This window comes from Mchenga conophoros, linkage group LG12 (genome assembly GCF_057382185.1).
Source record: "Mchenga conophoros isolate Kocher_MC1m ecotype Shallow Benthic linkage group LG12, M_conophoros_male_GT1.1, whole genome shotgun sequence".
Lineage (NCBI taxonomy): Eukaryota > Metazoa > Chordata > Actinopteri > Cichliformes > Cichlidae > Mchenga > Mchenga conophoros.
In genome coordinates this window covers 28459772-28476671 of record NC_140537.1, presented here as the reverse complement: position 1 = coordinate 28476671, position 16900 = coordinate 28459772, and the positions used below count along the sequence as shown (strand labels likewise).

Genomic DNA, 16900 nt, shown 5'->3' with positions numbered 1-16900 from the left:
AATATCTTCCATGAGCTTACCAAGTTTCAGACTCATAGATAAAACACAGAGCAGGGGCTGATATTTTGAATCTTTGTAGGGGGCGCTGTGGAGCAATTTCGCGCTATTCAATGAAAATGATCACATGACAACAAAGCCTTCATCCATTTGGGGGTGTGTGCCAAATTTAAAGCCTCTATAAACTTTCCAAGCCCCTCAAAAGCCACTTCATCTTTCATGTTGAACCGCGTTGCCACCAGGGTGCGCCGTTCAGTGTAAAGTCACAATTTTTGCACTGAAGCATCACGAGGGACTAATGGTGATATTCACCGCTTTTGAGGTGGCCACGATGAACCTGTGAAAATCAGTACAACAAAATTAAAGCCATGACATTTCCTGTTGCCACTAGGTGGCGCTGTCCGTATTTCCGACAATGGGCACGTCAATCTGTTCAGGGCGGCTCTGACATCATGCCTGTAAAGTCTGGTACTGATCAGACTGGATTTCATTGAGTTATACTAATTTGTTTCTTCATGGCGTGACATCAAAGTTCGCCATGCTGCTGGGGTCACACCCTTTTGCGAAAAGTCACAGTTTTCACTGTAATCCAAGACCAACTCCTTAAGGCTTTCCTGGAGAAATTTGAGGCTGCAGGTGTCACCCATCACTATACTGTACCCCAAAGTGTAAAACATGACATTTCCTGTTCCCACTAGGTGGCGCTGTCCCTGGTGTCAAATATGGCAGTTGAAATATGTTCAGGGGTGGAGCCTTATCATATGTGTTCACTTTGGTCAAGGTCAGAAAATGTATGACAAAATGAGAGGCAATAAGATTTTCATGGCGAGTCATCGAAATTCGCCATGGCGCCACGGCCTCATAGTATTGTGAAAACTCAAAAGCTCCGCAATTTAACATGGCCCAGGTGTGTAGTTGACACTGACCAAAGATGAAGCTTATACAACCAAATCCCAAGGAGGAGTTCGCAAAAGTTCGAGGCATGGAAATGGCAAAATTAGAGCCAAAATGTCACCTTCTCTTCCAAATGGCGGACTTCCTGTTGGGTTTGCATCAATGGGCCCACAGACTTTTTTGTTCGACTCGGCATGATACACATGTGTGCCAAATTTCATACATGTAGCTGAAACGATGTGGTCGTAGGGCTGCATTTAACAAGGCATAGGTGGCGCTGTAGAGCCATTTCCCAGTGCTCATATGTAAAACCATTAAAATACAAAATTTTTCACCAGACCTGGCATGTGTGCAAAATTTCATGAGTTTTTGAGCATGTTTAGGCCCTCAAAAAGGCCCTTGTTTTGCCTGAATAATAATAATAATAATAAGAAACGGAGCAGATACAATAGGGCCTTCGCACTCTCGGTGCTCGGGCCCTAATAATAAACAGAGCAATTACAATAGGGCCTTCGCACTGTCAGTGCTCGGGCCCTAATAATAATAATAATAAGAAACGGAGCAGATACAATAGGGCCTTCGCACTCTCGGTGCTCGGGCCCTAATAATAATAATAATAATAATAATAACATATACAGCTATTAACAAATGAAACCGCTAAAATACATTTTTTTTAAGCCTAGTATGTTTTCTACTTAAAATAAGTATAAATCTAGAGTTATTTAACCCAGCTCTATTCCTTAACTAAAGTGAAAACCTTCTTGGTAGAAAATATGGTTTTAAAATACCTGGCAGGTACAGAAGCTATCCATTTCAATTTCTTCTGTCTCTTTACATAATTCTCAGACACTTCATGTTGTCGGGTTTTGTGATGATCATGCATCACAAAGCCTCTGGTTTCCTACACTTCCTGAATATTTCCACTCTGCAGTAAAACCACTTACAGCTGATTGTGGAATATCTAGCAGAGAAGAAAATTTCACACACTGACTTGCTGGGACTGTAGTATCCATTTACCGTTCGACCAATTCTTTTACAAATGTTTGTAAAAGCCGAGAGTTGTTTGATTTCATACACCTGTGGTAATGTGACTGAACACACCTGAAATCAAAACCACATCCAGTTTTGCCTTGCATTATTGGTCAAAAGTGGATTCATTACAATGATACTGTTTTGTTCTCTATTGTGTGGACACTCTGGAAACCCTACACATATTCCATATGTATGAGGACTGATGACATGGATACTCTAAGACACATCACCTGTGGTGGCCACGCCCTACTTGCCATTGTAGCTATATAAACACTATGCATGCGTGGCTTCTTCAAATCCCTGATTTCCACATAGTCTAGCATACGTGTGTCACCTTACCTTGCCAGAAGAGAGCTGGTCCCCATACCCCTCTCAGGGATTGCTTTTGTCTCTCCTACACAGGCCGGTGCAAAACTTGGCACTATATAAATAAAATGGAACTGAAATTTTATTTTCCAACGCAAAATTTGACCTTGTTGGAAGTTATGTCAGACTTGCCAGAGAGTAAAGACAGGGGGAAAGTGTGGTGTGGACAATTTCTGTCTGACTTCCAGAGCTAGGGGACTGGGAAAACCCTGCACTGTGGGAGAGCTTAGTTGCTGTTCATTTCCACCTGTTATAGAAAAGAAACAGCGTAACATCCAAAGCTTCTTAGGCAAACCTGTGTGACATTAAGAGTATAAGGTGTGACTTGTGCCCCAAGTGCATGTCCCTCAGTCATAATCGGCACATTTCACTGATGGATTAGGGCTAATCCAGGGGAGCACAGCTGTTTAAAGTTGTGGAATAAAGGTGCCTATGGAGGAGGGCCATGATAATTGTGTTCACTTAGAGAGCATAGAACCAGACCATGCAAGCTAGCGCGAGAGAAATCTATATGGTAACTTCCAACGTAGCCAGAAACCCTTTTTACAACTATATGCCGTAACCAACATGTCTCGTTTCCATGTTTAGCTCAGGAGGTAGAGGTCATCAAGTGATTGGGAAGGTTGGGGGTTTCATCTCCGGCTGTTCCAGTCTGCATGATAAATATCCTTGGACAAGATACTGACCCCAAGTTGCTCTCCGATGCAGTATGAATGTGTGTGAATGTGTCTCAATGTTAGATAGAAAGCACTTATGTGAGAAGCATTAAAAAATCTCCTTGTGTAAATTGGAGAATGAGGCAATTTGTATAAAGCACTTTGAGTGCGCAGGTAGAAAAGCACGATATGAGAACCAGTCCATTTACCAGTGTTCACTTGTCTGGTGTTAGTTTTCATGTCTGTCTCTTTTCTGTTTCACTTTCAAAGTTAACTTTGCTTGCTGTTTGTCCTTACCCGATTCCCTGATTGTTTTCACCTGTTGTTGATCATTCATATATCAATAATTTTCTGTTTAATCCCTGATCAGCCCTCCGTGTGTGCTCAATCCTCCCTGTGTCCTGTGCCAAGATATCACACATTTTCCTCTCTTGCAGCCCAGCTTGTTCCTTTTTTTTTTTTGCTTTTTTGGATTCTTGTCTAAAGAATTTATTTATTTTATGGGAAGTTATTTTAATATTTAAAGGCTTGCTTTTGGTTTACCATTGTGCCTGCAGTATCCTGCATTTGTGACAAACTTAGGTTTTAAACTTGGGAATTACTTTGTCCCTCTTTGGGGGGGAAACTCCCACTGGGTTTAAATCTGGGACTTTCCACCATTTGACCTTAGAACTGAAGAAGCTTCTCGGATGAGAGGTGAAACGTCTTCAAGCAACTCAAAGAAGTCCAGACGCTTTTCTTTCCAAGCTCCTTAGACTACGATGACCTGGATGACTGAGAAGCTTCACAGACATCTTGGGAATTACTTTATGTTCTTTTATAGAAAAAAATCTCTTAAAATATTTTGTGGAATGAAAATAAGTACCATCTGTACTGACCGTTTCCATATGCAGGAGATGTATTTCTTTTGGAATTTTTGGTCTTACTCAATATATAGTTTTCCCTAACAACATGAGCATTTGTAAGCAATAGGAGAGTATTGAGGAGGCCAAAACTTTATTGGTCGTTATTAGTAACTTACAAATGAGAAAATTCTCAATTTCCAATTGTTTTACAAAGGTATGAGGTGGAGAGAGTGTAATACTTTCAGATATAATTTTAATAGCAGTCATTTGCATTTTTATATTAGGTAAGCTGGGTTTAGTTGGACTTTACGACATGCCTTCACACAACTGTGCCGTTCATGATTCTTCCTTCTCATCTCCATGTGTGATGATGTAGCAGAGAGACTTGTAGTCAATGTTTCCAGTTGGATCTATGGGAGCGAGAGCGAAGGCCTGATCCACCTGTAGGTTTATAAAGAGAAAGTTTGTCCACTGAAAATATCTTAAAAATTATATGAGAATCTGTCAAAAACAAAACACAAAGTTGAAAACACAAACCTCCTCTGCTGTGAATTTATCAGCCTGATTCATCAGTAGTCGTCTAAATCTAAATAAAAATAAATAAATGTTAAAGGAGAGGAAAAATAAGATACTTTAATGCAGTGGTCTCCAACTCCAGTCCTTGAGAGGTACTATCCTACAGCTTTTAGGTGCATCCTTGCTCCAACACACATGAATCAAATAAATGGCTTGTTACCAGGGCTTTGCCACACCTGATAGCATACTAAAGAGGTAATTCAACATGCATCTAAAAGCTGCAGGAGAGTAGCTCTCGAGGACTGCAGTTGAAGACCCCTGCTATAATGCTATGGGTCACACGGAACAACGTGAAAGCTAATTGATAAGAGTTCTTACTCATCCTTATTAACAAAGCCTGTCCCATTAGGATCAAAAGGTTTGAAGGCTGCTAGTATGGTGTCTTCAGGATCAGTACCTGGAGGAAGATCAAATATAATTCTCCATCACCTGAAAGCACCTCACAGGAATTTCAAAGATCTCTTTGAACATCTGTAAATCTCTCACCATTGAGTTTCTCCCCAAAAAGTGTCAGAAATACAGTAAAGTTGATGGGACCCTTCCCTTCATTCAACATTTCATCCAACTCCTCCTCTTTGACATTTAGCTTCCCTGGTACACAAAAACACACAGAGACATGCCAATATACATTTACTAAATGCAGTAACAGTAGCAGGTCAACATCATTACAGCTTTCACTTATTGTAGTTTATTTGCTATCAGTTTATACCTATTTTCCACCTTTGAAATATGTAAAAGATCAAATGTTGGAAGTAAAGAAATTACCCAGTTGTGCATAAGTTTCCTTCAGGTCCTGTTTTTTGATAACACCGTCTCTGTCTTGGTCAATGCAACCAAACGCCTGTAGGATGAAGAACAAAGAATATTTCAAATGAAGTGTGACACAGAACCATTTCTCAATTTTGAAAGCGTTTTATAATTAAAAATGTTTGTTAACTTTTATCGAATAACAAGTTTAGAGACTTACTGTCAATACTTTTAGGAAATACTCAAAAATAAGTTTGCAGTAATACATCTTTTCCAAGATCATTTCCCCAGGAATTTAAAGGAAGTGGTGTCATTAGCTGGTACTTTACCTCCTTGAACTCCTGTATCTGAGACTGCTCAAACATGGAAAAGACATTTGAGGAGGATTTCTGTCCTCCCCTCTGCCTCTTGTTGGAAGCTTTCTTGCTTGCCTGAGACAAAGAAACAGTTACTCTTATACATAATCCTATAGAGGGCACAGTACGTAAAGAATGTTTTTAAATACACAGCATCTACAATTTTGCGAAAGACTTCTAAAATCACCATAAAGACTAAAAACAGTGACTCCCTTACCATGTCTGAATGAATGAAGGTGGGCTCCCAGCCAGGCGATGATGCTAGGTGGGTTTTATGTATAGCCTGTGTTATCTTATCTCCTACCCTCCTATAATAGACTGCCATGGATAGCTGAGGCCCTTACATGGTTAAAGCTGTTTCAGTGTGTGGCTGAATGGACGTGATAAGTGTGAAGCACACAGGATTCCCCTGGGCTGGAAAAAACAGATAAGAACAGAGACGACAGGAAAGGAGACCAGCAAAGTGACTTTGGACATTTGACAGTCATTTAAATAAATTCTTATAATTCACGGATTAAATCAAGCTCTGAAGCTTAATTTATGATGGAGGTTTTTACAGAGAATAATATTGGATTATACTGCAATGCAAAGGTTTTCTCAGAAGTTTTCTGTTTTATTTTCTTTTTCTTTTGGTAATGATGTTTAAATAAAAATAACTATTATTAATAATAATAATAATAATAATAATAATAATAATAATAATAATAATAATGTAATTGTTAAAAAAAACAATATATTTTCAAGTTAAAATACAGGTACATTAGGTATCTGTCTCTTCTTTCTCTTTGTGTAATTAACACTGATGTATTTAATAATACATATGAATATACGGACAAATGTTTTGGGCAATACACATGCCAAGAAGCTTCTGGTGCACAGTTTTCCTGCTGATGTAAATGCCATAGGAGGTTTGCATATCTAGGAAGGAATATCCAGGAGTGAAGAAATTTTACAAAGTAATCTATTGCAACTGTAGTATCCTATTACAGTACCGTGCTCAAACTCAGCGTGCTCTTTAAAACAACCCATTCTTTCACATATGTTTTTAAAGGCAGACTCTGTGGCTAGGTGCTTGATTTTATACATCTGTGTCAATGGAACTGAAAAAATGTTAATTGTGGCCCGATATCTTCCACAATATGGATATCTTTTCTTCATATAGTGTATTCATTATATTCCTTAGAACATTTGAGCAGACCTGTCAATCTGTTACAATACATGCTACATTTACAGGAAGGATGTTATATTGATGTTTGGTAGTTCTTATTTCATTAATATGACATCAGGACAACTACCTTCAGTTTTGATACATTACACTGATGTTGTTTAGTCCTTGAAGGCTGGAATGTCAGAGAAGAAGAAAAAAATTATTTTTTTTTGCTGTGCTATCAAAAATAATTGATATTTGGTGTTGAAAATAAAAACAGATTCAGTTGAAGTATTATAGTTTATTAAGTACTTTTATTTACAGTTAGGTTTATTCACATCCAAAGCACATTTAAAGAACAACACTATACTAGGTAACACAGTAACAAAATTTGTAAACATAACATTTAAATATACAATACCAAAGATATATTTAATTGCTCACAAACAGGAATTACACAACAAACTAATAAACTTGATTTAGTTATAATTTACAGCCGTATTTACAAAACTGGCATTATAATACACTGTCATCAATACTACATAAGTCCTTCATGAAATACGCCCATCCACACAACCAGACGGAGGTGACACACAAGAAGTATGAATCTTAAACAGCTCTCACACTAACGTCTGTCTTATGTGCAACAATCAACGTTCAGAAAGTTCAGAAATTATGGATTTGCTAAAGCCTGGTGTGATACTACCAAGTGCAGCCTCTAATAAGAGGTTGATCCATTCTTGTCTTTACACCCTACAACAATAACCAATCAGTTTTCTTACAAACAGCCTGTAGTAAGGGCACATCAGTGGATTTCATAAATATCCTCCCATCAGAGTTCAAGCTTTCCTCATCACTGCGCATTCAGGAGACTGATCAGTGCATAATTGCCCTTAATCTGCGAACAGATTTGTAGCCATTTTACAGGCCACTGCTGAGATAAGAGCAGCTCCACGACCGCTCCCCTCCTCTGACTGGATGAAGGTGATATCAGAGTGAGGTGTTAGGTCCCTGACGACTTTGTGGAACCTGTCACGGAAACTGAGACATACAAACAATTGGTCAGAACAATCTTCTCATCCTAATTTCTCTCACTTCCTCTTGTGTCTTTAGAACAGCTATCTAATAATTTTTAAGTTTAAGACACAAAATCCCTATACATAAATGTGTTTTGAATCTTCTACTTTCTGCTTCTCCTGTTCACATTCGACTATTTCTTTCTTCTTTTTTTGGAGAATTGACTTTTTCTTTAGAGCAGGTACATCTAATCTCATACGATTAAATTTGCTTATATATTTAAAAGGTTTAATTAAAGTATACACTATTCAAAAGTCTAAGAGCATTCCTTACCATGGGTGCAACTTGTAGACAGATCCATCGATGCCCACTGTGATCTTCATGGCTTCCTCGCTGCGTCTCTCCCGCATCAGGTTGATGACACCAGCGAGCCCTGCGGCGCACATGTGAGCAGAGCGAGTGGAAACACTCTCGCAGACCAGACGCACAATGTCACAGTCAAGCTCTGAGGGCAGAACTCCCAGCGAGGACAGGATGTTGTAGATTTGTTTTCTATCCCCAGTGTCACTGTAAAAAAAAGAGAGAGAGAAACATTTACAAATTCAGCTTCTAGAGGCACAATGCAGAAAATGTAGTGTGTTGAAAATATATTTTCTTTCATTTCTGGTTCCACTAAATATATAAAATTTAATAAACGCCACATGTTTTCATCACATAGACTATTTAATTTTGTCCTAATGAAATATTCCATTGATAAACTCAAGTCATGATCTGTTACTTTCTTCCATCTGTTCATATACAGATGTAATGCTTTCAGGCATAACAAATAGGATCTTTTGTCATATTTTTAATTGGCAGCATTCCTTTAAAAAAAATGTTTACTCAGCCCAGGTTAGGATACTCACCTCTCCACCTGTGAGACATAGCGTGTCTCAAAGCTTCCACGTGTCTTCAGCAGCTCTGAGGCTTCACCATTAAACAGCAGGTCTTCATTTACTAGCTTCATCATAACAAGCCTCACCAGTTCACCCATGTACTTCCCACTGATAAGCTTCTCATATCTGCAGGAGATAAGGGGGGAAAAGAAGAGAGAGAGAGAGGCAATTTTAATGACAGGAAAATATTTTATGGGAGATGTGAGGGAAAACGAGGGCTAAACAGGAATGATGTGTGTCATAAAACACATGAGCAAACAACTGTGACTGGTTGGGGAAAGAATGACAATGGGTTGGGAAGGCGACGCCGAAGCTAAAGAGGCTGAATGAGGTTGAGCTCTCTGCAAAATCTCTGCATAAAAGGTAAACAGCCTGTTGGGTCTGTGTTTCCACAAACCCCGCTAATTCTAGAGACTTATTCATCATGAAGAAAACAAGACAGTCGATCGATCCATTACTTGCACAAGGGAGGCCTCGTCTGTGTCCAGCACGACAAAGAACCCCAAAATGGTGGCCTCCTCTCGCTGCCTTTTATTGACAAACTTCAAACAATAGTTTACAAAGCACCTCCCCTTGCAACCCCCCTTTGGTTACAAAGACAAGGCACTGTATGTAAATGTATACACTGAGTGTGTGTGTGTGTGTGTGTGTGTGTGTGTGTGTGTGTGTGTGTGTGTGTGTGTGTGTGTGTGTTATGTGAGAATGTGAGAATGTGTGTGTGAGACCTCCTGCTGACCAAAGGGTCATAAACCCAGGAAGCTTACATCAAAAGAAACAGATCTTTCAGATAGGATGTATCTACAATAAAACCTCCCCCAGCACAGAGTGGCTGGAGAGGTGGTCAGAATCAAAGGAATGGCTTTGATCCTACTGCTTAAACTAAGACTGTACAAATTTAAGAAACACAATGGCAACATTCAACAATTAGACTTAACACAGCCATTAGGCTAACAGTTACTGGCAAGCAGCAGCAGAGATAGATGATTAACCCGACGTCCGCTTCATTGAACTCATCACTGACGTATGAGGGCTCTGGCCATTTACTACCATCCTGAGGAAAAATAGTGGGTAACTAAGCAACTGCACAGAAAGCTCAGGTGAGGGTCAGGTGAGTACTACCAGACAATGATAATGAGTTCAGAAAAAACATGTAACATGTTGTAAATGACTTAATTTACACTCCACGCCCACCACTTTAAGCCCTTCAAACAGGTGGCAGCCCTGACTGCACGTGTATTCAGTAGACGTTTGAAAATGAAAGAGCTGTGTGACATGTATGCTATATGTTTGAACTAAATATAATGTTCTGCGTTTACTCACAGCTGCTGTCCGGGGTTAATTGAGGCTTCGTCCACCACTCTGTCGTACTCCAGTCTAAAGTCCTCTAGCTCCCCGTTGTCTCCGAAAGCCCCCCATTCTGTGTTCACACACATCCGGCCCTCCTCCCCTTCAACCAGCTCCACAGTCCTCATTTCCTCCATGTAACATGCATTGCAACCAGTACCTGGTAAGAAAACAGACCCACAAACATTATATGGATGCTCATTTCTGCAAGAGTCTAGATATGAGTCAGACTTCAGGCTGGTTGCACGTGTGCATTTACAACTTCTTACCAACAATCATCCCGACTTCACAGCTGCGATCTTCATAATAGCAGGAAATCATCGTGGCAACTGTGTCATTCACCATGGCAACCACATCCATCTCAAAGTCCTGTGTGACGATACAAAATTTTAATTCACAGAATTAAATTCAACCACTATATCTACAGCTGTACTTTTAAGAAGAAAGAATCCTATACGTCCACCCACCCCTCGTCTCTTGATGGCGTCTCTGAGTAAACCCACAACATTGTTCCCTTCTGCACCGGAGGCCTTGAAGCCTTTGGTCCAGTTAAGCAGGATTCCCTGTTATGGTAAAAAAAAAAAAAAAAAGAGAAGAAGTAAACTTTAAATGCATGACCTTTATTATACAGTGGTTTATTTATTATACCATCACCTACCTTAAATTAACATTACTAATCTTCATCTTTCCTTTGTCCAGAATATTCACTATCCCTTTGTGTTTTAGTCTCCACACCACTCAACCTGAGCTGTCCCTCTAGCATACTCATTTCTAATCGCGTCTTTACATCTTAAACTCTGCCACCTCCTGTCTATCGTGGTTTTTTTGGTTATTTACTTGCATTGCTGAACAGACTGTTATACTGTTTGTTGGCTCCCATTTGGGTATAAAAAGTGAAATCATCTCTGCTCTTCATTAATTTTTAGTTCTAAAGACATTTTGAAACATTTGTAAAATGTTTGTATAAAATGTTTGTTTTCTTGTTTTTATGACAGGTGGTCTAATAAATAAAGAACTGTAGATGAAAAGCTTCTACAAGTCCAGCAAATAAAGGAATTGTTAGAGGTAGAAGGGTATGAGAGTAAATTCACCCACCTTGTCAATGTCCTCATGTCGTACTGGAAAGGAGAACGTGAAACCCAGAGGAAGCTTCTTGTGCTTGATGTGGTGTTTGTCCAAGAAATCTGACATACACTCTGCTATGTAGTCGAATAGCTGCAGAGATATTAAAAAGTTATTTCACAAGAGTAAAAAGAGAAATGCTTGCTTCTATAGATAAATCGGAGTATTACTAACCATTTCAGCAGTCCCAGTCATGGCATCTTCAGGAATGGAGTACATTTGGTTCTTTGTTTCAACCTTGAAGCTCCTCTCTTCGTCTTCACCCACTTTCACAAGCATCACACGGAAGTTTGTGCCTCCCAGGTCCAGAGCCAAGAAATCACCAACCTCTATTGGGAGAAAACACCATACATTAGTCTTTCAGTGCTACATTAAACTTAAGTTCACATAGGAAAGACTTCATCTAAACACTGGCAATCCTCTCTTTCAGAAGTCATGACCCACCTGATCCTTCAGGGGTGGAGCAGACATAAGTTGGAAGCATTTTAACGCTAGCCTCTTCATGTGTCTCCAAACGCAATCCTCTCTCCATTTCACGCTGCATCCTCTTCATGATCTCTTTCAGGTCTTCTTTATTCAGCCTGAACTCGGACAGGATCTGGTCCACCTGCATTCAGAGGAGAGATGAAGTAGGTGAGAACCATTTGACACCATATTATAAACACCGGACAGAAACTTTAACAGGAACAAAAGAATCACAGCACCGGAAATTTGCTGACTACAAATCTTACCGCGATGACTTTATCAACCACAGAGTCGTAGCTACTAGGCAACTTCACCATCTGGTCGAGTTGAACGCTGACACAAGGCATCTTCACAGGCTTAACAAAAAATTCGCTTGCGTGTGTTTTTAGGAGTTTGGTGAGTGTGAGACCACCCAGTGTGTGTGTGCAGAGTGAGTGAAGTGTGAGTACCACTGAACAATCCTCCGCTGCTTTTATTCTCAGGTGAAGGGGGCTGGACACACCAAATCCTATCGCCCTCCCCTTCCCAACCTCACCCCATCTGGCCAAAGAAGTGCAAACATACACAAAAGCCCACATGCACACAAAGAGGTATAACCTCTGGGCAAAGTTCTAAAATGTTTTGACCTTGTTCCTCAAGATATATTTCATGACGTGTTCATTTTATTGCAAGAAGACAAATTTTAACTTGTTTTTTTTATTGGCATAAGATTTTTAGTGTCATATTTTCTATTGTGTTATATTTTTTATTTAGTTAGAAGGTTTTGGGTTTTGTTTTGTTTTGTTTTTGCTCTAAATTCAGTTTAGTTTAGTGGTTTGGCTTGTTTTAGTGTTTACTTGTTGATTTTGTTGTATTGCTATTGGTGATATTTTGCAAACTTTTATATTTAAAAGCAAGATGATGCAATACAACAACGCCAGCAGGCAATCACATAGACATCTGCATTTATTTAAATGGCTTCGTAAGCAGTAGTAATTGCTATAATAGTACAAAATCTTTTGTTAATTTTTATTTCTAAGTCTAGTTTTAATTTTACTTTTGACTGCTGTGTTTTAGTTTAGCTAAAGTTTAGTTAGAGTTTATTATAATGACTACGCTGATAGAAATAGTCAGATATGACATTTTGCCTTTACTCTATTTCTACAGAGGCTCTATCTTGGCTCAGTATACATTCATATTTTATTAATCGGTTATTTAAATACATAATCACAATTAAAAAAATTTATTTAATAAACATTAGGGCTACCACATAATTTTAATCTAATTCTGATTCTGTGATTCTGATTTTGAGCACTGAATATGTTTTAATGTTGTTCGCCTTTACTGCCGTGGTTTTCAGACTTCACAAAAAAGCCTGAAAACTCTCAAAAAATGCATTTTTGTTAAATTAGATCATAATAACATCACAATAAACGTGATCTCCCAGTAATATTATGTGATTTGTTAAGTTGAGGAACTCACTATCCATTAATGTTAAGTTTTAAGTTTTCAAGGTTATCTGTTACTTTTATATACGGAATTACTTTTAGCCTCAATCTACTTTAGAATGTTTTTTTTTTTAACATGACATGTCAACTAACCCTGTGGCCCAAACTTATAATTGATTTTTCTTTCAGAAGAACACCATGCAAAGCTATGGGGTTGCTCAATGTTAGACCTGAAAGATACTCTTATGTTTGCGAAACTGCAAACATGCCGAAATTAGAAATAAAAAGGGTTGAATGACCTCCAAAACTTAAAATAGCACGCCAGAGGTGAAGGTCTCCTCTGCTTATCAGCTCCAACAGTTTACCTGTCCAGAGGTAAGAGCTTTTTTTAGCTCTGACCTTTTTCTCTAATAGTTTGCTGGACCTGAGTTCAGGGTTTTTTTAGTAATGGCCTTGATTTTTGAAGGATCAGCATCAGTACTGTGAGATAAGTAAACCCAAAGAATGCGAATGACTTACTTTCAAGTTTGAATAGTCATTAACTGTGCATGTTATATGTATTTGTTGCTTTGGTATAACTATACAATGCTTAAAAATGAATAAAATAAAAATAATAAAATAAAATTACAACTTGTTTCTATCAGGTGGGATATCTGATATGTTTTTAAACTTTGGTCTCTTACATCTGACACATTTCTTGAAAATCTTTTGAAGTTCTCAGCACTGAATGTGCATATACCAAAACAGTTCATACATGTGGTAGTTTGCCATAGTAAACCTGCAAAATGCTGCAACTTAATTCAAGTGAAGTATTGCTATCAAAATGACATGTTCCTTTGGCATGAGATCAACCAGAATGGTCAAAAAGATGTTTTGTCAGTGCTCTGATTTAAGTCTTGTCTTGTTACGTCTTCCCTGATGCCAAATATAACCTCTAACAGACTTCTTTATCAAAGAATAACTTCTTCTTTTTTTAAATCAAAGTGGATGGTCTTCTGATGCTGAAAGCAAAATGACATTTGCATTCATCTGTATGTAACATGAGGGAAAACATGTCTTGATGTATGCTCGATCATCCAGGTAAGGAAATCCCAGAAAGTTGATTCTGTTCATCTGGACGTAACGTTTTCAGTGGGAGAGACGTTTCGTCACTCATCCAAGTGACTTCTTCAGTCTCAGCTGAATGCAGGTTTCCCAGCAATATAAACAGTACATTTGCATAATGAAACTAGCACCACTGATAAACAATGGTTGGAAAAAGCTGCAGTCAGTTGAGACTGAAATAGTCACTTGGATATGTGATTAAATGTTTCTCCCACTGAAAACACTACGTCCAGAAAAACAAAACTTTGTGGGATGAAGGAAAACTAATTTATTTTACTGCAGTGGTCACACACTACACTAAATGCAGTTACAACAAAAGCTAAAAATGTTACACAAATATTGCTATTAATACCTAAAAATCGTAACTATGTTTACAGTAACAAATCTGTGCTGGAACTCACTGGATTCCAGCTGGCTTGGCCGCAGATTCTCACCAACCTCTCCTTCACAAGAAGTTGCTGCACTGTAATACTTTTAACTGTGAAGAAAAATTTAGTGCGTCTTCTTTCTGCTGCCTTCAAGTGTCATTCAACTGAGCCAAAGCCACTGAGGAAGCACTAATGTGTTTGTGATTTGTCTGATTTTTACTTGATTTTCACCAGCTGGTATGTGTTTGACTGATTCTAATAATAAAACAATATGATATTTTAAAGGGGGGGGGGGGGGGGGGGGTTATAATGCTGGGCGATGAAATTGTTAGAAGCATGTTGTAACACGCACGCAGTTTGTTTAGTTTGTGTCCATTTACAGGGAGAAATTGAATGTGTGCCAAGTGCTTGTCAATAGATGATTATCCAGTTAATTTAACATGTGGCCTGTTTGCACAGAAGCCTGCCTGAATGGATCTCCAGCTGTCTCTCGCAAAGTAAACTTCAGAGACTGAAGCAACTGTGTTGTTCGATTACATGAAAAGAAACACAAAGATCTGTAGCGTTATAGTGTATTACTACAAACTGTACATCAAGGACAATTCATTTGTTTAACCATGTTCATCAAAAAATTAGTGCAAGGAAATGGAAATATTTTAGCTCCGTCTTATCCTGTTTTCTGTATCCAACTGTAGCCATGATACAACAGATACTTAGAAGATAGTCATGCATTTATTTACCTTTTGCCATTAATAGTCCATTTATAGTATAATATCATATCATTGATATCAATATCATTGAATTGAGAACTATACTGTAGCTATACCCTTCTTCTAAAAGTCAGTGCATCATGTAATATGGCAAACACAATTTGTGACTTTTTCTGTGTACCTCTTTAGTTTACTGTCATGATTATGCATATATTAATCTATCTGGAATGCATCTGTTCAGAAATTTATTTGATCACATTAAAATTTTGCAGATAGCTAGATTTAAAAACAAACAAAGAACTACTTCTTTACCTTTTCCATCGTATTACAATGATGATTAAATCCCAAGTGTCCTGCTGACCATTAGTGTTGGAGGTGGAGGTTCCCTCCCTTTAGGAGTTTTGATGATTCCCAAGTTGTTGCTCCTATGGTGTTTTGCCTCGGCATAGGTGCATGAAAGGCCCAACCATTATTATGTCCCCAGCATTTGGTCTACATAATGCTCAGCAGCAGCTTGAAACCACATTTACATATCTGCAGTTTTTCTACTTTCAAAGTTTTAAACAGAAAAATAAAATCTGCAGGCGTCCTAAATATCTTAAATAACTTTTGGAAATTTCTTCATTCTCGCAGATACTTTTGGCAGAAAGTATAAAAACAAAAAGAATTTGTCTTAACTCTTACACACAGTAAACTCAAACCTTCATTGATAAATAGCCTAAATTACATCCTAAAGAATATGTATGGGAAAAAATGTAGTATTAATTTTTGCTATCTACGTATGTATCTACTTATTACACACATAAATGCTACATATTTTAAATATTCAAACATTTGTTTCTAGGCAAAAACCTATGGACGTCTTCATTCTTGTTAGCGCTTCCAGTTAATATCCACGCAATGAGTATGCCATCCAAGAGTCAGTTAAACAAGAACAACAAGACAATAAATTATCCAACCAAACCTTTGTTGCATTGATAAATCCTAACATCTTTAAGCAAAAATGGAGAAAAATATGAAAGCAACCTCCAGTTTGTAGGCAAACTTCTCACTGACAGTATCTCAACTCAAACAAAATTAGTTCCAGGAAAAGAAACCTCATTTCTCCCTTCAGTGCAGCTGACGATCATCAGATTCACCTAAATACTTACTGGTTTCCATGCCAATAGGATTTCAATGTGTCACCAAGGAAATGAATAACAGGCTCACATCTGACATGGAAAACACTTACTTACACTGAGTTAAATGCCCAGGAGGAAATTGCTAAATGGAGCAAGATTACCAGAAAAAACATGAATTGAGGTTGCCATAAAACAGCTGAATGTTAAAATAGTTTTGGGGCTTTTAGGGTTGTTGGTTTTTTTGTTGTTGTTGTTGTTGTTGTTGTTGTTTTTTACAGATTAAGGACATAATAATAATAATAATAATAATAATAATGATAATAATAATAATAATAATAATAATAATAATAATAATAATAATAATAATTCTACAATTAGTATAAAAGCACATTAAATATCAATAAATATGGTTGAAATGTTGAAACATATCACCATTTAAACCAGTTATTACAATCTCATAATCCTGCTAATCTAAACCGATAAAAATTAGATTTGCTGCATCCAATAATGTACATAGTACCTTAGATGAAAAATAAATATGATCCGTTTAAGACTGACTGTTATCCATCCGTGTGTCTAAGATTTCCCTCCGTGTAAATACGTTTATATTAGGTAGATATAATATCGCTTTGAATCTGGCAACCAACCGGAACTATTAGCACAGCGGTGTG

The 16900-nt window shown here is 38.0% G+C and overlaps 2 protein-coding genes across 3 annotated transcripts; both read right to left on the bottom strand.

Annotated features, from left to right (window-relative positions):
- Nucleotides 1-3924: 3924 nt before the first annotated feature.
- On the bottom strand, nt 3925-5834 carry LOC146562835 (myosin regulatory light chain 2, atrial isoform-like). The gene is made up of 7 exons (XM_085295047.1): nt 5687-5834; nt 5443-5544; nt 5132-5207; nt 4853-4957; nt 4685-4763; nt 4328-4376; nt 3925-4231 (listed from the first exon to the last, which is right to left on the bottom strand). The coding sequence occupies exons 1-7, from the start codon at nt 5792-5794 to the stop codon at nt 4127-4129; spliced, it is 624 nt and encodes a 207-aa protein (XP_085151173.1). The 5' UTR covers nt 5795-5834; the 3' UTR covers nt 3925-4126.
- Nucleotides 5835-6902: 1068 nt separating this feature from the next.
- On the bottom strand, nt 6903-16864 carry gck (glucokinase (hexokinase 4)). Of its 2 annotated transcripts, none has more exons than XM_085295044.1 (10): nt 16750-16864; nt 11479-11641; nt 11209-11363; nt 11008-11127; nt 10380-10475; nt 10182-10281; nt 9889-10072; nt 8539-8694; nt 7967-8200; nt 6903-7657 (listed from the first exon to the last, which is right to left on the bottom strand). In XM_085295044.1, exons 2-10 carry the CDS (start codon nt 11585-11587, stop codon nt 7510-7512), a joined length of 1302 nt encoding a protein of 433 aa, XP_085151170.1. In that variant the 5' UTR covers nt 11588-11641; nt 16750-16864; the 3' UTR covers nt 6903-7509. The 2 variants fall into 2 exon arrangements, with proteins under 2 accessions (XP_085151170.1, XP_085151171.1); XM_085295045.1 differs by lacking the exon at nt 16750-16864 and adding an exon at nt 11766-11924.
- Between the last annotated feature and the right edge of the window lie 36 nt (nt 16865-16900).

What these genes read in the sequence shown, in the direction of transcription:
- LOC146562835 (XM_085295047.1), bottom strand. Translation starts at nt 5,794, where the DNA reads ATGGCAGTCTATTATAGGAGGGTAGGAGATAAGATAACACAGGCTATA. An exon ending in CCTTCATTCATTCAGACATG is followed by an intron (nt 5,545 to 5,686) that starts GTAAGGGAGTCA and finishes TCTTTGTCTCAG; the next exon opens with GCAAGCAAGAAAGCTTCCAA. An exon ending in GGAAACTTATGCACAACTGG is followed by an intron (nt 4,958 to 5,131) that starts GTAATTTCTTTA and finishes TTTGTGTACCAG; the next exon opens with GGAAGCTAAATGTCAAAGAG.
- gck (XM_085295045.1), bottom strand. Translation starts at nt 11,846, where the DNA reads ATGCCTTGTGTCAGCGTTCAACTCGACCAGATGGTGAAGTTGCCTAGT. An exon ending in TGGTTGATAAAGTCATCGCG is followed by an intron (nt 11,642 to 11,765) that starts GTAAGATTTGTA and finishes CTCTGAATGCAG; the next exon opens with GTGGACCAGATCCTGTCCGA. An exon ending in TATGTCTCACAGGTGGAGAG is followed by an intron (nt 8,201 to 8,538) that starts GTGAGTATCCTA and finishes TTTTTTTTACAG; the next exon opens with TGACACTGGGGATAGAAAAC.